The sequence below is a fragment of the Mytilus galloprovincialis genome, chromosome 4, assembly GCF_965363235.1.
Source record: "Mytilus galloprovincialis chromosome 4, xbMytGall1.hap1.1, whole genome shotgun sequence".
Taxonomy (NCBI): domain Eukaryota; kingdom Metazoa; phylum Mollusca; class Bivalvia; order Mytilida; family Mytilidae; genus Mytilus; species Mytilus galloprovincialis.
Genome location: NC_134841.1, coordinates 35,122,730 through 35,150,181, shown reverse-complemented (window position 1 = coordinate 35,150,181; position 27,452 = coordinate 35,122,730). Strand labels below are relative to the sequence as shown.

The 27,452-nt window shown below is 30.8% G+C and overlaps 1 protein-coding gene across 1 annotated transcript; it reads right to left on the bottom strand.

The window, feature by feature from the left end:
- Positions 1–64: 64 nt before the first annotated feature.
- On the bottom strand, positions 65–25,453 carry LOC143071011 (prominin-1-A-like). The gene is made up of 26 exons (XM_076245101.1): positions 24,999–25,453; positions 23,769–23,824; positions 22,865–22,996; positions 22,211–22,284; positions 21,753–21,873; positions 20,924–20,990; positions 20,196–20,279; positions 19,167–19,369; positions 18,521–18,595; positions 18,180–18,243; positions 17,491–17,567; positions 16,862–16,935; positions 15,708–15,860; positions 13,748–13,871; positions 11,872–11,963; positions 10,798–10,882; positions 10,121–10,273; positions 8,475–8,576; positions 7,909–7,983; positions 7,012–7,068; positions 6,512–6,592; positions 5,273–5,341; positions 4,804–4,893; positions 1,943–2,049; positions 900–1,079; positions 65–200 (listed from the first exon to the last, which is right to left on the bottom strand). Exons 1-26 carry the CDS (start codon positions 25,243–25,245, stop codon positions 161–163), a joined length of 2,682 nt encoding a protein of 893 aa, XP_076101216.1. The 5' UTR covers positions 25,246–25,453; the 3' UTR covers positions 65–160.
- Positions 25,454–27,452: the final 1,999 nt, after the last annotated feature.

Below are 27,452 nucleotides of genomic sequence, written 5' to 3'. Positions count from 1 at the left end.
TAATCATGTAAGTGCTGAAGCATGGACTACCGAGCTATTAGTTTTCCGATGGTTAAATAGTCCACCAGAAGCATAAGATGAAGATAACACTTTGTAAAAAAAACATGAACTAAAAAAGTCTCAATGTTTCACATATCTAATGCAGTTAATCATTCTTTTGTCAGTCCATTGTTGGATACATTGGGAATACCTTGTTTGATCTAAAATGCAATAAAATAGTTTTATTTTAAGTATTACAAATATAAAATAATGCAATGATGCAAAGGTTCAAAATGTTGTAATACACATTTAGTTACAATTTTAACAAAAGACGATCCAGAAATTAAACGAAACAAGAACAACAACCAAATGTATAAACAGAAAGTCGTGACTTTGATTAAGAGTTGCCTCATTGGCACTCAAACAACATCCTCTTATTTCAAGATAATAATATATATTGTACAGGAAAAATCCCAGCTTCAGACAATACATAACAAAATAAACGACAAGGTTATTATAACCTTGAATTTTCAAAGTGTTTTACAAATTAAAAAAATGGTAAAAACAGAACAACAAAACACCAATACGAAAAGACGTTAGAATTAAATAAAAGACATATTCGGTGTCATAAAATGAACATCAAATGTAGTAATATGTCGGTTTTCAATCGACTAAAAGATAATGCGATGTGGTTTAATTGAATTCATTCAATAAGACGGCTATTTGCAAAATATCAAATGAGGAGCATAACAATCTAAAATCAGCATTAGTTTTCTTCTTTTTTCGCCTAGTTAAGAACATATTTTTCAATTCATGGTGGTTATTTTTGCCCTTTTGGCGTATTTTTACATGTCCCATGTACAATATCTTCTGTTTTTATTTATATACATGCATTAATATATTACTAGCATATTATATACCTCTGATGGTGAAAAATTGGCCAATTGTTCATATCTCTATCTATTATTTTGTTATGATTTTTTTCGTAGAAGCTTATTATTTGAAAGGGTGCTACTTGATTTTTGGTCACTGCATCATCATAACGTTCAACTTTCTCTGTATAAGGTGGCGGTGGATCATCGTCATGTTTCTTTCTCGGTCTGTGAACAAAACATTAAGCATGAGTATTCGGTCTATGTAAAATAAAATCGTAGTCAATATAATGAAATTTGATGCAACTGTCATACACGTGAGAGATTCAGCTAGCATTAAAAACAGGTTTAGTCCATCGTTTTCTGCATAAGAAAATGCATGTAACAAGTCAGGAATATGACAGTTGTTATCCATTCGTTTGTTGTGTTTGAGTTTTTGATTTTGCCATTTGATTAGGGACTTTCCTTTTTGAATTTTCCTCGAAGTTCGTTATTTTTCTGATTTTACTTTTTGTTATAAGAACTTTAAGACCTGTTTACATGTATATAAATTATCCAAAAGCAACACTTCAAAATAGAAAAAGAAAAAAAAAGAAAAAAAGGAATTTCTCCCTAAAGGCCGAATAAAACCAACGATGCTTCATTAAACTGTCATTGAATAATAAAGATATAAGTAACATGAATAATACTCCTGAAATTTAGATTGATTCATCGTATTTTTTTATATATATTGCAGTTTGTTTGTTACTAGTACTTAATACAATGATTTTCTCTTGGTTTTTCAGGAATCAAAAAAATGATCTACATGTATATATACATATATGGATATTATTTGCAATTCATATTTTGAAATGGGCGTTTTAAAGGTATACTTTTTGTGGACCGCTTTTTAATTCCTGTCTTTTTGCTACCAGAAATCCTCTTTAGAAAGCAGGTAGCATGTTTTAAAGATCGTACGTTGACCTATAATGGTTTACTTTAACAAATTGTGACTTCGATAGAGAATTGTCTCATTGGCACTCATACCACATGTTCTTATATCTATTTAGATAAAACCTTAATGAGTTTAGAGGAGAGTTCAAGTAACTTACTCAGGTTTATCTTTCATCCTTCTGTAGTAATTTGACAGTTTAATCCCAACAATAATTAAAGGAATGCAAAAAAATAATCCCCAACCTAGTGCAAACCAGAATCCATTCTGAAACATAAACATTTATAGTTATGTATGACAACAAATTGTAAAGGAAAAATTATACCTTCAGCCCGATAAGATACCAATTACTGTAAGACTTTTATCTGTGAATCGGTAATACTGCCACAATGTATCAAATTGAATTGAATGATGAAAAATAAATAAATTCGGAAGTCAGCAAATCGATATTCTTACCAAGTCGTCAGTCTATATCCATTTTAAAAGTTGAATAGCGAAATGAGTGTACCAAGTCAGGAATAAAGCAGACGTTTTCCATTCGTTTGATGCGTCAGAGCTTTTAATTTCTTCGCGCGGTTGATAACGGACTTTCCGTTTTGAATTTTTCTTGTAGTTCTGTATTTTTGTTATTTTTTTTTCAGAGCTGTTCAATCAGTATATCAATCTCGATAGTTGAATACTAGTTAATATTGAAATATGTTTAAATACTGAATTAATAAATGAGAGGCAAAATATACCAGTGGATTATTCAACTCGCAACTTAAACGAAATGATACTGATATGGCAAAAGACATAAAGACAACCAGTATACAAAACAAAAACTGCTAATAAATACCACCAGAAACAGGGGTGATATTATGTGAATTGGAAGGGTAAACATATCGTGTCTACATGTGCTACCCGTCGTAATACTTATGTACGTACACACCCGGTTATAATTTATAATTCTGTTTCGGTATATCAAATTCGAAAAAAGAAGATGGATTGTTGTTACGATCCTAAAATTTAATCCTAGTTCTTGTACGTTTATTTTCTTTAATTCTATCCATGTTTTTTTTCTTCTTTTCTATAGAAATCAATAATGATAAACGCGGATCGTGGAGAGGATACACACAATGACGTGTTACGTAAACATTAATGTTAGCATTACCGTTTGCACGTGAAGGAAGCAAGACAACACAAAGTATAAATATATTTTTTTAAATGAATAGCTGATAACTCTAGAATAGCTGTCGGATTACAGGATAAACAAAATAAATACAGAGTATTAAGACTTAGTGTAGAAACACCATCTAAAAATCTCTTTTGTGTGAGTATTATTTTTGTTTATTCGTGATTTTTGTTTCTTGTAATATTCATTGAATATCTCTATGACATTTTCCCGACATTTGTGACCTCCTTTTTATTCTTAATGATTTTACATCATTTGTTTAGAACTATTCGATTTTCTAATTGTCATTAAGTACAACGTTCTACTCATCATGCCTTCTACGAAGACTTTCAATACGGACGATTACTGCATTTGCAGGGCTACTATTCCAAGGGTTGTTTATGTTAAAGTTGCATTCTCAAAAACAATTATCGCCAATATCACTTTGTCAATAATTCGGATAATAGCACATTGAGCTCATCCCCGTTTTCTAACGCAGGTTCATGTTGCTTAAATTGAAGGTTACATGGCCAGATATTTGTCTTTGATGTTTTTGCAAGTGTTAATTATCGTTTTTTTTTTGTTTTCTTAGCCCAAGTCTTGATTCTCCTCCATCGACACTTATGTTATCGTGTTATATTTTTCAATCCAAAACATATCATGTTAAACTTTACCATTGACGTTACCGTTCTTTAATATATTCATTTCGAAAATTTCGAAATATTCAAATCGATTAAACTGAGAAAAATAATATAGAGAGGTCAACATTTAAATAAATTGAAGGCAAACTAAATAAATAAAGATTTCTTTAAAAAAACAGTTGAAATGTAAATTATCAAATTATCAAATACCACTGCGTACATTATTGCTAGTGAGATAACAAGTCAATTAAAAACATCCATAGATTGTACCTAATTAAGGTAACTGAAGGTGAAGATGCCCAACTTTCCAAGATATTGGTAAGCAGTAGTGTCCTCCCCGATGGACCATGTTCATTCATAGCCCTCACGGAGTAGAACCAATACTGCCTTAGCAAATCACTATAGCAATAGTGCATAATCTTTTGAGACTGCTGTTGAAAAGGATATGTACTCTTTCTCTCTCTCGACCTCAAACTTTCTCTGGCTCTTGCTTTCTCTTGCTTTCTCTCCCTGCCTTTGAGAGAGAGAGAGAGAGAGAGAGAGAGAGAGAGAGAGAGAGAGAGAGAGAGAGAGAGAGAGAGAGAGAGAGTAGGGAGGGAGGGACCAAGCGAGCGAAATAGTAAGTTTGGGAACGAGAGGAAGCGGAAGAAAGTGAGAGAAGGAGTTAGGGAGCGAGAGGGAGGAAGAAAGAGAGATAATGAGAAAGGGAGACAGTGAGAGAGTGAGACAATCAGCGAGTGAGAGAAAGAGCGAGAGCGACACAGTGAGTGAAAGAGCGAGTGACAGTGAAAGACTTCTTGAGAGAGAAAGTGACCAGGTAAAAGAGCCAGAAAGAGAGTGAGAAAATGAGAGGGACATAGAGATATATGGTGATAGCGAGACAGAGTTGGGGCGAGTCATGACCTAGACAGAATGCTACCGAGACAGAGTAAGAGAGTAAAAGAGAGAGTAGTGAAATTGACAGTCAGAGCGAGAGTCTGAGGGAGAGTGTGGAACGGAAAGGATTAAGAGAGAAAGCAGTAAAAGCGAACTAAATAGAAGAGTGTCGATTATAAAAAGAATAGGTAATAATATATAATTACGTATAATAAGGCAAACAATCGTTTAGCTCTAGAATATGTGTGAAGTCTTTTTTATCAGATTCTGCAAACCATAACTTCAATACGAGATTTTTGTCCTCTGCTATCGTAATATAAACAATAACTTTAAGCTTTAAGTTGACATTCTTACCAATGGATCGATTGTATATTTACAAAAAGTTGTTGTCAAAGAATCCCAAAGGTTCCATATTGGTGAACACGCTGCTAATTCATTATATATCTTTAAAAATATAAATGAAATGTAAAATTAAATGTGTGTCATTATATTGATAACTTTTAAAACAAATATTAAATAGATTAACTATTTCAAATTATAATTTCTAGAAAAATAAGTGGGGACAAGGAGAAATATTATTTTTCCTTTTAACTATAATGAGGGTGGTTTTACCGACCTTTGATTACCTGAGGGTATTGCACGGTCGGTATCTTTAACTACATGATATGTATATCATACATGTTTTTTCATGGATTTTGTTAGAATTTTCAAATTTTATATTAAATCATATGACACTGGATATTAAGCTTATTCGAACCATAAAAGTTATACAAGTTTCATATGTACAAAGTTTAATTCATTTCCAACTTATACTAATACATACCAGATACCGTACTTGATCGATGTATGAGTCAATGTATGATAACAACTGATTTTTAAAATTGTCTGCAGTCTACAAAATAATATTGCATTATAACATTTTGACATTATTCATTTCTTTTTGACAAACTTGTGTACACAGAACCTGGTTTTGTGGCTAGCCAAACCTTCGCGCTTAATGACAATGTTAAATATACCGCTAAAATGACAACATTACATGACGGGAATACAGTAAAACTCAGAATATATGAACTGTACCTTACAGCTGATTTCTTAATGGTTCTTATTTATTCAATTACAATGTACCTGTTCCAGACCGTATGAGTATTTGGACCGTACGCGTACGGTCTGGACCGTATGCGTACTTTTTCAAAATACTTATACGGTCGGACCGTACGCGTACGGTCTGACTAATATTAAGAAGTTGGTGAAGTTTATTAAATACAAATGCTTATAACAAATCAACATAACGTAACTCTCAAATTGTTATAAAAAAGTGCAATTGTAATTGAAATAAAAACTTTATATTTTAACTATTTAACAGATTCACGCTATTTAAATCTGTTAATCTCTTGTATAAAGTATGTCGATCAGTAATAGTTAACATGAATTGAATAAGATCACTGAAATTGAAGATATCGGAAGTAAATATATTGTGAGAGAACAACTGTTTTCGAATATTTAGCAACTTTACCAAAAAATGTAAATGCAAAGGAAAATGCATAAACTGCAAACATTTAAATGTAAAAAATTTACGTTACTTGTGGAAGCAAGCGTCACCTTGGGTGAGAGTCCCAAAATATATAGGATTCAGATATACAATTAAAAAACTATTTAATTTCAATAGTTTGTTTGTTCATTTAAACCATCTAGTTGTAATAATAACAATTTGTAAAACTAAAAAAAAAAAGATTGTGATAAACGTTTGTTTAAATTTAACCCATATGATGACATGTATGGTTAGCTCGTACTGGACCATACGCGTATACTCATACGGTTCGACCGTACGCGTATGGTCGGACCGTACGAGTATACGTATATGGTCCGGACCGTACGCGTACGGTCCAAATACTCATATGGTCTGGAACATACCCACATACAGTATGGTCCTTTTACCAACGGTTTACAATCAAATAATAAAAACCTTCGTCGTACTTGTATAAAGAAATCTAGTATGTTGTTTTATATTCATTTCGTTTAGTACAGTCAACAGTAGTGTACATACTTTTAATATTTTCCTTACCTGTGATATGATGCTAGTCATGTTGTTTTGAATCTGATCATCAGCATTCCGTGCTGTTATCAAAACCTCATTGATCTTATCCTGAAATTACGAAATTGAAAAATAACTATCATCCAAACTTGACTAAAGTTGACTATGCTTATTATCTCCCTATTTTTATCAAACATGCTCTAAAGACCTGTCGTTTCTATATATTTATTTACTTAGTAATCACCTGGCTTTAAAAAGATTGGGTTTTAGAGTTCCATGTAAATCCATATGAGCGATGCTGATGTCTGTTTATGAGGAGTGATTTTCATTTGAAATGTACAAAGATATTTTCTACATCTTTGTTTTTAATCTTATTTTCTATACACAATTGTCTTCTTATTTGGCGTCAATTTCTATACCCTAACACCTCTGTTTTTTTGTCAATATCAAATATATATTCAACGAGCTAGAGTAACATAAAGTTAGTTCCGCATCTTCAATACGCAATGTAATTAATACATTTAACTTACTGTTATGCCGGTCTGGACTAAGCCTTCTAAAACAGATATGGATGCTTGAAGATTACTCTGAATTAGAACATGAATAAAATGAGATGTTGGAGGAAACGTCAATGTGCCAGTTAACCACGAGAATATAATAGTTAAAGCAACCAAGTGACTGTACATTATGTCAATCTTTAAATAGTGTCATGTTATTCATGATTGAAATAATTGAACTTAGTTTACCCAAGATCTGTCCTCAACAATAGGTTCTTCACTTGGCAAAATATAATGAAAAGTACCAACAAAATAAATTCTATATACTAATTTTAAGAACCATGGATATGGAATGGTAAAACCATCTGATCAAACATGTCTTACTCGAAATGTATTGTAAAACTGTGATGTTTTCACTTTTTCAGTATACAAGTATAATTCGGAGTTTAGTATGACGTCAATTATCACTGAACTAGTATACATATTTGTTTAGGGGCCAGCTGAAGGACCATTCCGGGTGTGTGAGTTTCACGCTGCATTGACGACCCATTGGTGTCCTTCAGTTGTTGTCTACTCTATGGTCGGGTTGTTGTCTCTTTGCCACATTCCTCATTTCCGTTCTTAATTTTATTACATGCTTTTGTATTAAAAAAAAAGGAAATGTGGTAAGATTGCAGTATCCTTCTATCGCATGTGGTATGTGTTTACTTTCGAATGGTGTACAAATTTTGTTACTTTGGTCTGTAATAGCTTGCTATACGTAATGGCTTTTTCTTATTGTTTAAGGCCATAAAGTGTTTCATACTTGATGACATTGTCACCCTGTGGTCTTCTGGTGGCTATCTTTCACATTTTGAATCATACTATATATAATGTTCATATTAATAAGTGAAGCATTATAGATAATTAACTACTCAGTAAATAGTATACCTGTGCTGTCGTAACAGCTGGTATTGTTACATCTCTCAGTGTTTCCGAATCGTTAATATGATCCGTCCAGTGTTTCTGCAACGGAAAATTGACCTTCGATAATTGTTCAGATTCAAAGTTTACATGCTCCTTAACTTTTCAAGATATATAGTATGCAAAGATAAAAGATAACGCACTTTTTATTAACGGCTGCAATTTGAAGAAAACCATAATTTCAAATCATATACAATTTAGCCTCTTTTTAAATTAAGCACTAAAATTCCTAGCGGGATACACTTGCCTTTCAAAAGCATCTTCAGCATCCTATTTGAGTGTGCTCATATTGCCCAAAATTCAGTGCTTTTTGTTTATGCGTGTTACCACTGACTGACTATGTTTAAGAATCTATCAATTCCAAAGCAGCCTTGCCGAAAAAGAAATATGTACGTAAACACATATTGTTTTAACAATATACATCCAATACACACATGTACATGCATGTACAACAACTTTCGCTTTTGATTAAATAACATGTTAAATTTGATTTTCTGTTTGACACCTTTAAACTTGAGTTGCAACTCAAACACTTGTAACCTGCTTACTTTAATAGGCGAAGAACACAGACCCTCTATTGTTGTAAGCGTCGAAATTACTGAGGTCATATTGAATGTTGTAACAGTCTGGTTCAACTAAAAAAAAAAGGAAACATTTTATTATTATAAAATATTTCATCAATTACGGATATTGTTTTTTTATATAAAATCATATGATAACTACGATTAAAGCCGTAACAACAAAAATACTAGACAAGCGGTACAAAAACGGCATATACAAAAAAATAACTTTGATATAAGGTATCTTTACTATAAATAATTTGATAAATATCTTAATTAGTGTTTTAGCAAATTAACCTGACGATATCGGGATATGGGTATTTAGTCGGATCTTAACACGTACTTGTGATTTGTTTAAAACCGGTTTTAACGAAGAAATGTCGAAATGTTCAGAACTTAATTAAATCTGTTTTTGGGTAAGATGGTGCAAGCATACGATTTTTATTGCGTCTTACACTTTGAGAAGCGAATAATCTTTAGCTACTTTATTTAAATATTGTGTAAAAACGTTAATTATGAGCTATGAAAGTCAAGTGTCTCAAGCATTTTACTGCGGAAGTTTTACTGAAAAAAATGCAAAGCAATATTTTAACAGTGGGTTATATTTCATTAGTCTTTACTATCTATAGATTAACAACTTTTGGTTATATTTATAATTTAGAATCATCATTGAAGGTGGAGCGCGATTGCACAGTTAATTAATATATTGATGTGCCATTTGTATGCAAGAGTGACATTCCGTTGTATTATGTGCCAATTCGAAAAAGTTATGCGAGTATTGTCTCCCTTTAACAGGTTCATTATTTTATAATTAAGTTTAGGTTTCTGATATTAATTTGAATAGTTACAAAATTCTTTACTATCTATAGATTAACAACTTTTGGTTATATTTATAATTTAGAATCATCATTGAAGGTGGAGCGCGATTGCACAGTTAATTAATATATTGATGTGCCATTTGTATGCAAGAGTGACATTCCGTTGTATTATGTGCCAATTCGAAAAAGTTATGCGAGTATTGTCTCCCTTTAACAGGTTCATTATTTTATAATTAAGTTTAGGTTTCTGATATTAATTTGAATAGTTACAAAATGTATCAATTCAATATATTTTAGTTTTTGTTATTGGTGTATCAAAAACATTGATGTACGAATATAATTTCATAAATTTGAAACGTTTAAAATGATTACATACCAATATAAAGAACCGTTCATCATTTTTGAAAAAGACTATGATTGAATAACGTTTCATTTATCTTCCCTTCATGATAGATTGATTGGGAAATGAACCAAAGTTCTCTAAAGGTAATCACAGAGAGGGACCAGCAAGCAATTTTTAATTGTAGCTTATTTAACGTTAAAATAACTTTCCACTATAAACAAATGTTACTTTATACAAATATAAGAACCTTGTTAGCTAAATCTACAAATTTTATTAGATATCATGATTTTTTATTACAATAGATTAATATGCTAAGTATTTGGGTGAATTTAAAAGTGAAGTTTGCTTGAAAACTAACAACTATATTACCCTTTGCAGTTACTGCACAAATTGCAGGCATTCCCAGAATAAAATCAAATCGAATTATACCAATTAAATGACATATAAGATATTTTTACCGTTTCATTTATCTGTGCAAAATCAATGCCATCAAGACCGGAAGTAGCAAAGGAGTTAAGAGCATCTTCCAAGTCTTTTGATAAAATTTCATAACTACTTATGTCTATAGAACTACTTATAGAAGCAATTTGTGATTCAATGTTGCCAAGATACTGTAAAATATAGAATAGCTTATATTAAATAAAAATATAAATAATTCGCAATATATTGTTTTGCAAACTAAATTGTCAGCTCATTAATTGTCGTTTACTCAGAAGTTGTGAAGAAATTAATATTACTGTGTGCGTTTGTTTATCTGTTGTATTGTTAAACTTTTTGTTATCCTAAACCTTGTAACTTGGTAACTAAACTGAAAGGATTTTGTTCATTATTGATGGCATATAGTTGCTTGTTTCCTTGTTTCCTTGTTCTTTATTTTCTTGGTTGATACTTTAGCTTAATCATTTGCAATCATCCCACACGTTCATATTATCTAAATATATCGTTATTTTGTTGTACTAAAGTGCGATTAACTGCATCCCTTTCATATTAGATTGAAAAGGGAAAATGCATTTTTCTTTCAAATTTTAGCGTACATTGTATTTGTAATCTTTAATCATTTGAACTTTTTATCTATTTTATGATTTTTGTTTTTTATTGACATTGATAGAACAAATTAGCAACAACACATATTTACCTGTGTATAATTAAGAGATTCGTCGATCTTTATCAACCTATCAAGATGGAGGAGAGTAAACACTGCCTTGTTTGTCCTGCATCCTCTATTAAATCAAACACACATTTATATCTTTAAGGATGACAAAAATATGACGAAATATATTTATGAATAAAGGCAACAGTAGCTATATATATATACTATATTATCTTACCTCCTATAGATTTATAGAGATGTGATTGGTTAAAGGACTACACGTGGTGACTATGTATATTTGTCTATGTTTTAACTCACAAGGGACATATTTTCTTCAGGTCTTTAGATTCTATTTCGCAGTCTTAGATCCTAAGATACCATATTAGTCGTCTTATCAGTAATTTAAAAATTGAAATAACAAAAATATCGAACTCCGAGATAATTCAAAACGAAAAGTCACTTATCAAATGGCCTACTCAAAAGCTAAAACACATCAAACGAATGGATAACAGATGCGATATTCCTAACTTGGTACAGGCATTTTCTTATGTAGAAAATGATGGATTAAACTTGGTTTTATAGCTAACTAAACCTTTAACTTGTATGACCGTCGCATAAAATTCCATTATCATGATACTATTGACAACGATAAGTGAACGAAACAAACCAACGTTATAGGTAAAAATGTCAATATAGGGGTACAGTAATCAATATTGTGATCTTAAGCATGTCTATATAAACAAACAAATATATCAACAAAGAAAAAACAAAAAGGCATAAAGACAAAGCACAAAATAAATGACAAGACTACAACACATTAACCATACTAGCACAACCAAAACGACGGAATGATTGAGTACCGAGCCACGTCAAATAGATATTACCAAAAATAGACTGTAACATTCAGGCTGATATCATATGTTTACAGACCTGGTCTGGCTTTTTGAGTTCAACCAATTTCATCGGTGTTTTGTTTTTTGTGATTTTAGTTTGTCTTCATATTCGAATTATGAAATTTAAACATTGGTTATATAGAGTTGCATTAATTTTGCAAATCACTGAACTAGCAGGTAAAATAAATCTTAACTTTCGTTGTTATAATAACCTCACAAAACCTACATCATCAGGTTATAGATGCTTATTGTCGTGTTCGGGTCATTTAGAATAAGATCACCAAAGTTAAAATCAGGAATCCCATTGTCATCCACAAACTGAAATAAAATGTCAATATCATGAATGGTTGTGGTTAAGAGTTTAAACTGTACTGTGATGTATCATACATGTACAAATTGACGATGACAAAGTACAGGTTTACCTACTGCGTGTTCAATAATGACGTTTGTAGGTGCTTTCGTTTAGTCATGCTTTCCTAATTTGTTTTGATTTAAACTGTTGTTGCTTGTTTCTTTTATTTTGCGTTGTAAAGAGTAAAATTACAAAAATACTGAATTTAGAGGAAAATCAATTCGGAAAGTCTATAATCACATGGCAAAATCAAATAAAACGCATCAAAAAAACGAATGGATAAGACATTGCCCGTTTCTGAACTTATATTATTTCATTCTCATGTTTTATTGAAAAATGTTTATTTCTAAAAATAAAAATTAAAACTTTACAAAAGCAACGCAATAGCAATGCAAAACGGTATTTCATTAACATAAGTAACTAACGCATTTATATACAAATGTTAGAAATTTTGTAAGTAGTATACAAACAATTTCAAATATCTTAAAAATGGATATTAAAAACCTCTACAGCTAACAAAACCTTTAAACAGACTTATTAAGAAGGATATAGTTACGATACTGTTTTTAGGTCATTAAATATTGCATATTTTGGCTTTAATATTGATTCCTTATAGGGTATTTGGATAGGATTTAAACACATTTATTCTAAAACCAGTTGTTGGCATGACACGGGTTATGTTCTTCTCATACATTTTATGATGGTATAATACTAAACCCCTAACGGGAGAGATTGTGCTTGATATCCATAAAATCACTTCATTTGCGCGCTTGTATGCGCATCACATTAAACGGTTAACGCAGGTAAAATTTCGGCAAATAACAACTATTACTTCCCTTCATATTCGTAACTCCTCGTATATCTACCCGTTCAGTTTGACATGACTTTGTGTGGAAAAAGTAAAATCACAAAAATACTGAACTTAGAGGAAGATCAATTGGGAAAGTCCATAATCACATGGCAAAATCAAATAACAAAACGCATCAAAAACGAATGGACAAGAACTGTCATATTCCTGACTTGGTACAGGCATTTTCAAATGTAGAAAATGGTGGATTAAACCTGGTTCTATAGCGCTAACCCTCTCACTTTTGTAATGACAGTCTCATCAATTTCCGATATTTTTACATTGATGCGTTAAATAAACAGACACAATAAATATAATAGTCAAAATATGGGTACATCAGTCATCATCGTTTAACAATTTTAAAAGGAACAATTTAACAGAACACAAAAACATCTACTTTTCGAAGTTATTGTCAAGCACAGAAGTGAAAACTTTAATATTAGATATTTTTTTAGGTATATTTTTGTTTAAAAAAATAAATCGTACAAATGTTATAAATCCATCAGCAGCTATCTCCTTATACACTAAAATTAGAATGCGCTCCCAAAATAACGGGATGATACAGATGGATGAGCAATTTGTTTCCACGTTAGGCGTCCATCGAATAGCTCACATTCGGCGATGTCACATTCGAGGAAATGATGAACGGATTGTGCTTATCAATGGTTATCAATGATCATCTTTGACACAGTTATTTCACAACGGTCAATCAATAACTCACGATCGAGTTTGTGAAATCTTCAAACTTCAAACCTAGACATTAAGTGTGCATTTCTTCCTTAGCTCAATACTGGGATTGTTTGGATTGTTTGGATGCTATCTCTTTAATGTATAATTGTTTTATATTTGGAATGCTTGAATTACTTTTTGAAAATCATCACTGCAAATTTAAAACATACTTACATCACGAAATACCGTCAAATCTTCGAATGACTGACACATTTTCTCCATAGGTCCACCAGTAATAAACGACAAGCTGGTTAACAGCATTAGTAGAGATCCGATCATAAACATGATTACAATTGCACTAAACGAAATTAATGACTCATTATCATATCGCAAAAAGAAAAGAAAAACATTAAAAAAAAATGCTTTCTTTTCATATCATATTTTATCTTTGTGCGTTAATAAGGCCGTAAGTGTTTTCGTTTGAAGCGTTTCATTTGTCTTTTTTGTGGCCTTGTATAGTTGACCATAGGGTATGATTTTTTAAGGCCGTAAGATAATCTATAATTGTTAAACTCTATATGATGTTGTGCAGAGTTGTCTCGTCGGCAATCATATCAAATCTTCTTATTTACGAAATAATTCCTAAATTTGCAATCATTGTGGTTTTACCACGGAATTGCCCTTGATGATAAATATTACCAAAAGCGATAGCCATAATACTTGAACAACCGAAACAATCTCCATGACGTTGACGATCAGCTATAATATCAATATATTCACTTTTTTCACATGTGTGTACTCAAAGCTTTGATGAATGTAACGTTAGAACTTATATTCTATACGGACAAAAAGACAAGTTAACTGTCATAAAATAAAATGAAATGTTTGGGGGTAAAAGGTAGTAAGGCCGATTTGCCACAGTCATATCTACGTCATGTTTATCTCTTGCGGATGGTTGTTTCATTGGCAAACATACGATACCAGATATCCTTGTTTTAATTAATCAAAACGTTTTGCCCATATACTACAATCCATAATAAAATAAGGTGTATCCACATAAATACAGTATAAAAGTGAAATCTGAATTAAATATAGAGTTTTTACTCGTGGTATGGTATTTTCACCTTCAAAAGTTTCGCGCGAGAGAAAAGGTTTAAAACTTTAAAAAAAAAAAAAAATATTTGAGTAAAAAAAGTTAAAGCACCTGAGCAGAAAAACCGAACACTGTGAAAAATCATACAGAGTCAAGGAAAAAATATACCGACGAGGATATCACTGCCATGCTGGACTTTTTAATTGACAACATATTTGTTGAATTTGGAGGTTTGGTCTTCCAACAGACTATTGGAATCCCAATGGGTACCAATTGGGCTCCTCTACTTACAGATTTGACTTAATATTCCTATGAAGCAGAATTTATCCAAGGGCTTGTACAGAAAGGAGAAAAGAAATTAGCCCAGTCTTTTAATTTCACTTTTCGGTATATTGATGATGTACTATCTCTTAATAATAATAGATTCAGTGATTACTTACATTTAATATATCGAAGTGAACTTGAAATTAAAGATACTACCGACACAGATAAATCTGCTTCATATTTAGACCTTTTTCTCGAAATGACTACTGATGGTAGGTTGAATACCAAAATTTATGACAAACGCGATGATTTTAATTTTCCTATAGTCAATTTCCATTTCTGTGTAGCAACATCCCAGCGGCACCAGCATATGGAGTATATGTGTCTCAATTGATACGTTACTCTAGAGCTAGCTCAAAGTATGTTGATTTTGTTGAACGAGGAATACTGCTTTCTCAAAAGTTGCTAAGACAGGGCTATGAATCAATCAAATTAAGGTCATCACTCAAGAAATTTTACGGTCGCCATCTTGAGCTGATTTGCCATTATGACAAAAGTGTGTCAGAAATCATATCTGATATTCTTCCTCAGTCATAATAACCTTCCATCATTACCGAACTGAACAAAGAAATAACACGACGGGTGCCGTATACGGTGCATGAAATGCTTACCCTTCTGGAGCACCTGATTTCACTCCCAGTTTTTAGTGGAGTTCGTGTTGTTTCTTAATTATTATTTATAACTGTTGATGTAAATCTCCTCTGGTTTTGTGAGTCTTTGTTTACTCCTTGGTTTTGATTGTTATTGTCTTATGGATCCTTATTTTAAATATCTTACGCCATGATAAGATTGCCGCCACAGCAAGAACAACACGGTCTCTCTGTTGGTTTAACGTCTGGCTTTTGAAAATAATAACCAATTATTAATCCACAAATGATTAACACTGGTACTAGAGCGTATAAAGAGAGAAGAGGGTAGCTAAATAGTTGTCTGTAAAGTAAAAACAGCAATTGTTGTAACATTATCTACTTCTGTTTTTTATTCATTTGATACAATATTCAAGGTAAAGTTTAATTTAAACCAATAACACGCGAATCTTATGCGAGTTTATGAATATCATGATATTCGTCTAAATTGTTTAAGCGATTGTGTCTATTACATTCCATGTCATGACGTTTTAACGGATCTTTAAGACACATTGCAAGAGTATTATCAGCTCCGTAGACAGTGTTTGGTACTGACATGATTTAAAAAGAAAGAAGTTTTTATTTTATATTTAATAGGTTAAGAAATGCTTAGTGACTAAAGTTCCAACTCTATTAGGAAAAGTTGATCATAGACGCCTTTGGTTATTCTATTGTCCATTTCGGTTATATACACATGTAGTATTGAACTTTTCGTCGTAACTATACATCAATTTCATTCAAATGATACGATTTGAGTATTTCTGATGAAGATTTATTTAAAGAGCTTCAAATTCAGGAAATTTTAAAAATGTTTATCTCATTCACTTTGATTTGAAACTTTTCATAGATTTTCGATATTTGATTATCGTCAATCTGCATAGTTGCCTCTTAGTTTTTAAATTGGAAATGTTGTGTATGACATTTTCAAATAGGGATCTAATTCATATCGGCGATTACATTAATTGTGTTTCCATATTCAATATATTTAAAAACCAAGGACTGTATCAGAGATTACCTCAGATATATTGTACTTTTTCATTGTCACCAACTTTTTCACAGCATATAAGTGTGCTATTCTGATTTCAGTTTAGATATTATATGTCTAGATGTTAAGAAACCAACTCGGAGATGACAACACAGGCAGGCGCATAAATCTAGTAGGTCACGGGGTAAACATCACCTGATCTGCATGTTTGCTCATCATACAATTACGAAAGTTATATCACAAAAAGTCCGAATGCTACTGCAGACAAAATTGGTTCATGTCAATTCTACAATTATTGCATTTGATTAAAACACTCTTACCTATACTTGTCATAGTTTTTAGCCAGTGTAATCATATTAGATACATCTGATTTCAAAGTTGATGTGTCAACTGCCTAAAATGTAAAACACATATTCATCTTTTCTATGTTTTTTATTCAGTATGTCGCACATTGATTATGTATTTTACCAAGGCAATTGTTCGTGTGTGTTGTTTTTGGCATTTTCATTGTATATATAGTGCTGACAAGACCATTTGTCTTTTCTTATATAAGGATATCTTAATATTTTATACAAATTATGTTTTCTTATACAATTACGAAATAAGGAAGGGGCATGCTACTTAAGAAAAAAGTAACCTAAGTCGAATATTCTACTGTTTTCTGCTATTAACAGTATCATACAAGTTTCAATCTCGATTCTATAATGTGTGCACTACTGTCCAAAAGGAAGGACCTCATATTGATATAACTTGACTTTATATGGACGTTATGTCAGTAATTAGCGGTAAAATCTTTAACCTAAGATTGAGCAACACGATCCAATCCAAAATCTTTAAATTCTAGTATTTCATATAAAATTTACCTCAGCAAAATCATCAATCCATTAAAATACTTTCAGATATTTAATAGTTAGTGGAAAAATTAAGATGCATATACTTTCATACTTACTCCTTGAATTTGATTCTGAAAATCGTCAACCATAGTGTTAAGCGTAGATTTAAAGGTATCTAACGTACTCTTAATAGCTGAAACAGAATGATGAGACTGAGCTTAGTTATTTTTGTGTGTTATTGAGTATTTTTTCCGTATTATGTCTTCTGGCATCTTGCATCAAATTTTTTTAGAGTCATAGAAGAATAAAAAATTGATATAGGAACATTTTCAACTAATGTCAAAAAATATAAATGAAATAATTAATAACATGCTTATTCCAAATAATTAAATCCTTGTATTTTGCAGCTCAATGAAGGCAACATTAATTTCTATGGGATAGTCGATCACGGGAAGGGGCTGTAGTATCCGCGTTAATTACATTCTTAATTTAAGGCACACACCATTTTGTTTCGTCACATTGCATAGTTGATACAAGAGGCAGAGATTTGTCTGTGTATCAAATTGCATAAACACCAACGCTGGGTGTGCATATATAACGATTAGTCTTATGTAGAATAAATACTCGTATGGTGAACCAAATCATAACCCTGGTATATTTGATTAGTATTTTATTTTTTACATTTATTCTTTAAATGTTCATAAAGTGTTGATATTTTATTAATAATAAATAAATGAAAATTTCTATAATCATTTCACATCTTTTGATGTAACATATGATTTTAATGCTATATACTACTACTTACAATCTCTTGCGGAGACAGTTGAAGAATCAATTGTACTGTCCATAGTATCAAACTGGTATTGAACCTAAGGATAAATAAGACTTACAACTTATCAAATGACATTCAATGCAGGTGATTTAAATTGCAACCGCTCATACAAGAAAAACAAATCACAATAGTCAAAAGAAAGAGGTCAACACTGTGTCCAAAAGAAAAATAGATGAACAAATAAAAGACTTTGAAACACTTCTCAGAAAGCAGGATTGAACATGTCTTTACATTTTACGAAACCAATTAAATGGTTTGCCTTTTTGGATGAATATTAGTTCCATATTCAGAGTATTTTAAAACTATGTACTTACTGAATTGACTAAGTCTGTCAGATTTTCATTTGCCACATCGTCAATAGACTTCTGAGTACCTGATAAGTCTGGAAGCTACAAGATTACAAAAGAAACGACAATGTCAATGAATCTTTTTCTTCAAGGATTGTTGTTAAAAACCACAGAAAAACATATATTTTCTAATGTAGTTATCATCTTTTCAAATGTAAACTGTTCTGTAAATTCCATGAACAACTGCAAATGATTACTCAAAATATGGATTGTGTAATTTAATCATCGTCGCCAGGCATCATCGGTTATAAATAAATAAGAATAATCAATAATACAGTACTAATTTTTACTCAAAACGTATGCAATATTTAATTGTGATCCCCTTTATATAAAAGTACTTTCAAGTAAGCCTTACAATTAGAAGCAGAGGTATCAGTCTCGTAACTTGATGCGCCAGGCGCGCGTTTCATCTTCATAAAACTCATCAGTGACGCTCAGATTAAAATTGTTAGAAAGCCAAACAAGTATAAAGTTAAAAAGCATTGAGGACCCAAAATTCAAACAGGTTTTGCAAATACGGCTACGGTAATCTATGCCTGGGATAAGAAAATCCTTAATAACTCTCTAGTAATCAAATCTATATATTTCTAAGTGGACATATATAACAACTTACACCAGAAAAATCAATTGATACAACCAGTACAGATGCATCGAATGCACTACAGTCGGCAGTACATTTAGCCTGACATCCTGATTGCGTTGATTGAATTTGTTGTGATAGTGTATTCATATCAGACGTCAGTGTGTTGGCTGCAGTCTCTAGCTCTGTGATGTTACCAACAGCAAAGTCTAACGATGTCTTTATTGCCTGAAGTGCTGTAAATCATACAATGTTGGCTCATTATTTTCCAATGACAATGGTATAAAATATATCGTTCAAAGAATGAATTTATTCTTTAAAATATTTCCCGTGTCTTATCTCTAGTATACTGTTGACGTTAGTACTTATTTTTTATTACATTATGCTTCAAACACGTGTTTTTTAAGATCATAACGTTTTTGTCAAACCAAAAAAAAAAAGGAATAAGAGAAAGTATTTTAAACATTAAAGAACTTTAGGTGCCTATACTAGGAAATTGTACCATTGGTGGATCTAAACCAAGGAAAAAAATAACCAAATGAAAATCAGAAATAAGTTGAATTAAATATTAATTCGAACAATAACAATCTAAAAGCTGTAATTCCGCAGTTCCTTTCCTTTGAGTGTTTTTTTTTTTTTTTTTTTTTTTTGCTGTGCATGCGCTGATTTTGAGTCCAGGAACCCCGTATCCTAGCTTTCTTGTCTATTAAGCAAATAGTTTAGAACTTGTTGTGTAGAAAATGTATCGATAATTACAAGAGTTAAATGATGTTGATTTTAATTGTTTTGTGTATGTTTTGCTACAGTTTAATTGTAAGAATTATGAATTTGCGAACAAATTGAGTATGTTTATCGGACTCTTATAACATTTTTGAAAATTATGTTGAGTACTTGTTTTCAAATGTGTATTATGGTATGAACTCACGAGGAATTGATCCTAACTGAATTGATTTAGATTTTTTAGCCCACACAAAGACAACTGGTACTTATTTAAGTTATCATCTTATATCCATTATTAAAAATCTATTTGAATAAAGGATTGATTATTACAGTATAACTTACAGTTATCAAGTTCTAGTACAGCATCTAAAACTGGAGTTATGTTCAGACTAGTCATTAGATCATCGGCCATTATTTGTCCCATTCCTATAAAATCAAACTATGTTTTGAAGATAAATCATTCATAGTAGTACTTTTTAATTGTTTTGACATGCTCCTTTAATATCGAGTAGTTTGAGAAAACGTAAAGATTGTTAAAAGAAAAGCTTGAAATAAATAAGAGCGCGGCATGTAAAAAATGCTTTAATTAAAAGGTCATCTCCAAACGAAAATTGAAACTGTTTTTAAATGCTGATGTTTTGACATGATGGTGTCGGTAGAAATTTCCAAAAGTTCAATTTAGAAATAAAGATAAAGAGATATTGTACAATTGCATATAAAACATGTCGCCACCAGAGACCTACATGGAATATGTAGACAGCTCTCTCACAAGCAAAAATCTCCTCACTTTAATAAATAATGACAATATATATATATCATTATACACACGAAAAAAGAGACACTTACGTAAATATGATTTGATTAATAACGAACTAGTATAAATTTTAAACAAACCACTTATCAGAGCCTCAGCTGTTATTGTGTTTTTATACAAATTACAGATGTCAATTGTATCATGTTTATAACTCGAAGGAGCTGTGAAGAAAACGTCAATTTTAATTCAAATTACACTAGAAAGTTTTCTACATTTAAAAAACAATTAATTCCATTATTCACCTTATTTAACATACCGTCTATATCCGCTGTTAATGCATCATTCACTATTTGGTACATTCCTACAGCAACGTAGTTAAATTCCTAAAATCATTATTTTTGATATGTTTCTATGTTCTTATGACCATGTCGAAACGAATTTACTGTAATATTTAACTGAAATTAATTTTCACTTTCTTTCATTTTCCAAGGGTCAAACTTATCTAATTTACATGTTCATTTCAAATAATGCATAATAAAAAGGCTACAACTTCAAACCTTCAAGAAATGTGGTAATTATTCTGTATAAATAGTAATATCACTACTAAATGTATGTGAAATTTATATCGTTTTGTCCTTAATAAAGAACAAATCCTTGGGCAAATTTTAGCCCTTCTTGGACCTACTCGAAGTGTTTTTTAAAAAGCTTGACATGGATGGTATCGGAAATTATTAATTTTCAGCTTTTCGTTTTTTTTTTCGTTTTATTTTCAGAAGAGAATTTTAACAACATGAATGAAAAACTTATTTTTTAAATTTTTGGCTCACACAAAAATTTTTAATGCCACCATTTAGATTTTCCAAAGGCTTTATCTGATTGACACAAATTGAAGGAAACATGACTTGATCTTTAAATGACTGGCACCTTGTCAACTTTTTTTTTGAAGAGAAAAATTCACCTTGACAGTTTAAAAGGCATTAGTTAATTTATTTTATGCAAATATAAAAAAAAATGTTCATACAAAGTTTATTTCATTTGTTTTTCTCAATAAATTGCTTAATTTAAAAAAAGAAATGTCGGTTTAATAAAATCTTCTAGTACTATAAAAGTATATATAAAATTATGTTGTATATATTAATATTTACCGTAACAGTATTGTTAATATATGTGTCTATGTCGTCCAAATTGTTTGCTATAGCTGAGTCAGCATAATTGAGTGCATCAGTGAACTTATCATTAGTTATCAACACACATACGACTGAAGATCTGAAACGATTATTAATATCAATGCAACATCGGAATACTTAATTTTTATTCAAATAAAGAATATGACTTTGGCACAAATACGATGAACCGCGCATATTAGGCTAATCTAACACCTTATGTGCTGTTGTCAATCACCAGTTTATTTAAACTTTCAAAATTCATTTTGCACTGCTAATTGTCTTTGTAATTTATAAACTTTTTGTTAACAGGAAATGTGTTATGATTTTTCCTTGTTATACGATCAATATAATTCTCAATGTTTTAGACGGTTTCTTCATAGCAGCACTCAGTCTGAACAATTAAATGCAATAGTTTCTCTAAAAAATAGTTCACTTACGCGATTAATACAGACATAACCATAAGTGATGAGGAAAGTCCCGTGGTTTTGCATTTAACATTGGCTTTATTCATCTGGAAAAAACAAAGTATGATACTGGTATTAATTTTACAGAAAAAAGTATTCTTGTAGTTTAATATTTGTGAGTACACAGTCATGCTCTTCTTTCTTCTTGTTTACGTTATCGACATTAAGCATAAAATTTCCCTGTCTGGAACTTGCAGGTAGGTGAGAAATTTTTCCAAATGTCAAATGTTTTCCGCAACTATTACTATTACTATATATTACTGCATTGTGTTAAAAGCTTGCGTGTATACATTTCTACTATAACATTGAACAGTGTCTTAGAAAATTATGTTACCTCTTTCATATCAGTATGATACTGGTATTAATTTTATAGAAAATAAATAAAGTATTCTTGAAGTTTAATATTTGTGAGTACACAGTCATGCCCTTCTTTCTTCTTGTTTACGTTATCGACATTAAGCATAAAATTTCCCTGTCTGGAACTTGCAGGTAGGTGAGAAATTTTTCCAAATGTCAAATGTTTTCCGCAACTATTACTATTACTATATATTACTGCATTGTGTTAAAAGCTTGCGTGTATACATTTCTACTATAACATTTGAACAGTGTCTTAGAAAATTATGTTACCTCTTTCATATCAGGCCGACAATTGCCACAACATCGACAACAACAAAAACAACATCCACATATTGGGAAAATAATAATAAACAACAGTCCGATACCAAAGCAGATTCCGAAACCCATACTGGCATTTATAACCTGAAATTATTAAGGTATTACCAATGTTAATTCAACTGATCGGGTGGAGCTTACGTTTTAATTTGCATAAGGACAGTCTATTTGAAGATGTGTGTGATAAGGATGATTGCCGTTATAATTATTACTGATTTCTAATCACCTATCAGTGTCACCAAAGGAATTTACAAAACAATGACTGGACACCTCATTGATGAGTTTATCCTAAAACACCTATCTATAGATGGACTGGTTTATTATGAGCGAACCGGTTAAACTCCGCCCAGTGAAGTGAAATAAATCGAGTAATATGTATATATGAAATGCGTTTAATAGATCGATATAGAGATTATAATGGTTTCTTGAGGAGACTAGCTGATGAACTATAAAGAGTGTTTGACACTACATGTGACTAAGACGGAATAATTAAATTGATAATCGCTTTAATTTCAAAAAGACAATAATTAAGGCAAAAAAGAAGATAATACAATTAAAAACAAAATTTAAAATAAATATTACAGGATATTATGAATAGATCATCTTTCCTTCAAATAGTTCTATATGAAAATACTTCTTTATAACGTATTGTGCTGCATAAGCTATTCTCTAGATAAACATTCATTAAGAACAATAAATTGAAAGTAAAGAACGAAAAATCGTAGAAACAGTAGGAGCTTTATAAAGAATAGCCACATTGATATAAGCTGAACTTTGCCTGTTCAAGGAACGCATCTCTAGTTTTCCTTCAATAAGTTTCCTCAAATAACTTTTTAAAATGTTGTTTTATGATACGAACCTCTTGATACTGCGTTGTTATGTCGAATCTACTTCTTAATACATCTTTCACTATATCTAAAAAAAAATATATATAAATTATTTCAGTACTAGAATAGCCTTAATTGTTGTAGCTTGGTTCAACTTAATTAAAATATTGTAAGATCTTGTAATAGTAAATTTTTCAAATATGTCAAAGAGAACAACATTCTAAATGATAACATGAATATGAAAATAAAATTGAAGACACACGTATATCTGCCCAATTTAGTAAAATTTATAACTAATAAAACGTTTTCTCCACAAGTGGAGTAGAACTTTCTATAAACTATCTGTTTACACATTTTTGAATTGTTCGCAATACTAAGGATATTCTACTCTCGAAATTGTTTACCCAATCTTTACTATCCAAAATCATTCGAATTTATTGGTCCAAAAATCTCTTTAACTTTCCACCTTATTTGACCGTTCAATTTTTTCCGGCATCAATGATCTGTACTTTGTAGCAAAACGCACGGTTGACATTTCAAAATTTTAGTCTTCGTATCGTTTTTTATTTTTATTTTTACTTAACACATCATCCCCGGTTTTTGTAGGGTTCGTGTTATTCAGTCTTTAGTTTTGTTTGAAGTGTTTGTCTTTTTGTCGCTTAAAATATTTTAGTCTAATTGTTTTCGGTCTCTTTACGACTTAAAAGTTTTGATTCTCCATTTGTTATGTTTTCATCTGTTTTGTAAGTCCTTCTCATCGATAAATATTTGACCAAAAAAACTACTTCTTAAAGCAAAAATAAATTAACCTAACAATTAGAATTACGTCCGAAAATATTTATAATATACATGTCAGTTAGAAATATGTTTTGTCAATCTTAGAATTAAAGGCTTTTTTTTTATAAATATATGTTAAAGTATTTAGTATTGAAAATTTTACAAAAAAAATGTTTAAAAAAAAACTTTTATACCATTTTCTTATATGAATTTATAAAAACAATTCATATATATTGTCAATTTATTAATGAAAAATATTTAAAATGCACTTTGACAATCAACGTATGTTCTGATTTTTTATTTTTATTTTATTTATAAAATTCGCTTTTTGAAATATCAATATTTAAATATTTCGATTTTGTTATACTTCCCTTAATTGTATTAAAGAAATAATACTAAAGTCTTTTTACATTTCGGAACAGTTTTTATTTGACGTAGATATAAAATGTGCTGCTGGTGTAGATGTAGATTTAGAAGACTCTTACCATAGGGAAATGGATCTGGTTGAATCATATTTATAAAACCTCGTGCCATTTTGTAAAGTCCTTCCAGGCCTCCTGGATCATAATTGTTAACCGTCTTATATGAAAAACCTGAAGGTATATCTGCCCATGAAATTGTCCCATTTCCATAGGCAACATTCCCATACATATCTGTTATAATTCCAGACTGCACAAGATTCAGACATGTTAATCCTTGAATTAGTAAAAATCTAAATTTTAAACTTCTCATTTTTCTGTGCTACACTGTATCTAGTATTTTACCGAGCTACAAACATATTAAATCTAGTCCGATTCAAAGAAACAGTGCTTTTTGAAAACCTTTTGATACATATAAAACAACACCACTACGTTAAACAAGGTATACACCAGACAAATTCTGCGCTTTTATAGTAAAGACTCTTGTATCAAAAACTTTTTGTCTTTAGACTTTACATGTAGGCCTAGTTGTTGATAGGAATTAACCTCTGATAGGCAATATGTTTTAATCTTAAATATTGATACATTAATTGTCCAATGTATGGTATTCCGGTCTTGACCTCTGTTGTAATCATTTCATCTTACAATTAATTGACACATTGAAAGAAAATCATTGATTCAATCATTTAACAACTCGGTCATGGTATAAGATAAAGACTCAAATATTGTTAAAACTTGATGTTATTTAAATAAATGTTAATATTTTTTTTAACTTAATACACTTGACATTGGTCCATTTAATTACAATTTGTATACCGACTTTTAATACTTCTGTCTGTTATTTGTCTTTTTAAAAACTGGGATAAACCGGATCAAAACTTTGATTTTCACAAAACGAAGAGTTAAACTAAATTTATCAGATTTTAGTGACATTCGTAAAATTGTAATTAAACCAATTTAAATTTTTACCTTTTGATAGCAATATATTAATACATGAATTTAAATGTTACGTCAAAATATTTAAACACATAAGAGACGATTACTTTTACTATTAAAAAAATTGTATAAGAAAATATACAAACGTGATTTTTAATAATTTGAAAAACCTTTGTTCAAGATTGTTGCATTGCACGGTAAATCTTATAAAGCTTTTGTGCAGAAAATAGAGAAAATAAAAAAATAAAAATTTAATGACATTGTATAGAAATAAAATAAAAGAAGGAAAATTCAGCATAAAAAGTGAACCTGTGTTATTCTAAGAAGTGTCACTCTGTGATGTTGGGATATTCGATATTTTTACCTTTTGATAGCAATATATTAATACATGAATTTAGTTATAACGTTAAAATATTTAAACACATAAGAGACGATTACTTTTACTATTAAAAAAATGTATAAGAAAACATACAAACGTGATTTTTAATAATTTGAAAAACCTTTGTTCAAGATTGTTGCATTGCACGGTAAATCTTATAAAGCTTTAGTGCAGAAAATAGAGAAAATAAAAAATAAAAAATTTAATGACATTGTATAGAAATAAAATAAATGAAGGAAAAGTAAGCATAAAAAGTGAACCTGTGTTATTCTATGAATTGTGATTCAAACGGGGATGGATGATTGCTTAAAAGAAAAAACAAGAAGTGTCACTCTGAGATGTTGGGATATTCGATTGATGACAATTAACGATATATTTTACTGGTCACATTTTGCTAATGGATATGACTTCGGTCCCTGAAAGGATTTCGGTCGATAATGCAGTTGATAACAACGTGTTCGGAAGGAGCATATTTAATCACTTATTGTTAACGTTTGATTCAAACGGTTAAGGTAGTCCTCGGTCGTTCAGTTGGATAGTTTACGCAGCATGTGGTAATAAATTGTTCCTTGAAAATAAAGTCGCTTCATGTATTTAAAATAAGTTAACATGCAGAGATTTTATACGTTCAGCTATTTCACATCCAGTCTGTAACAAAGCTTAAAAATGTCGGCATTAACCTCAAAAGCTAACAAAACCTTCAAACCTTCTTTTTTAGAAGGGATATAGTTACACTTCTGTAGTCAGGTCATTAAAGATGGCATATTTTAGCTTTAATAATGATTCACTTATAATTGGGTCTTTGCATAGGAAATAAACACATTTATTCTAAATAGTTATCAAAGGTACCAGGATTATAATTTAGTAAAACCAGTTGTTGGCACGAATTAGATTATGTTGTTCTCATATATTCTATGATGGTATGATACTTAACTCCTAACGGGAGGGATTGTGCTTGATATTCATATTAAGAAGACATAATTTTTCATTCATTTAATTTGTGGTCTGGAGTTGACATGTCAGGAATTGCTAGTAGTCCTATGTAAATTCATGTATCATTGTCATTTTGTTTAGGTTCTTTTGTTACCTATTCTGACATCGGACTCAGACCTGTTTTAAACTGAGTTGTACCGTGCGTATTGCTGTGTGTTTGTTTTTCTACATCGGCTAGAGGTAAAGGGAGAGGGTTGAGATCTTACGAAACA

Excerpts from the sequence above, each read along its gene's own strand:
- LOC143071011 (XM_076245101.1), bottom strand. The coding sequence starts at position 25,245 with ATGAGAAGTTTAAAATTTAGATTTTTACTAATTCAAGGATTAACATGT. Across the intron at positions 20,991-21,752 it reads ATATTAACAATACTGTTACG|GAATTTAACTACGTTGCTGT; the intron begins GTAAATATTAAT and ends TAATGATTTTAG. Across the intron at positions 10,274-10,797 it reads AATCTCTTAATTATACACAG|TATCTTGGCAACATTGAATC; the intron begins GTAAATATGTGT and ends TATATTTTACAG.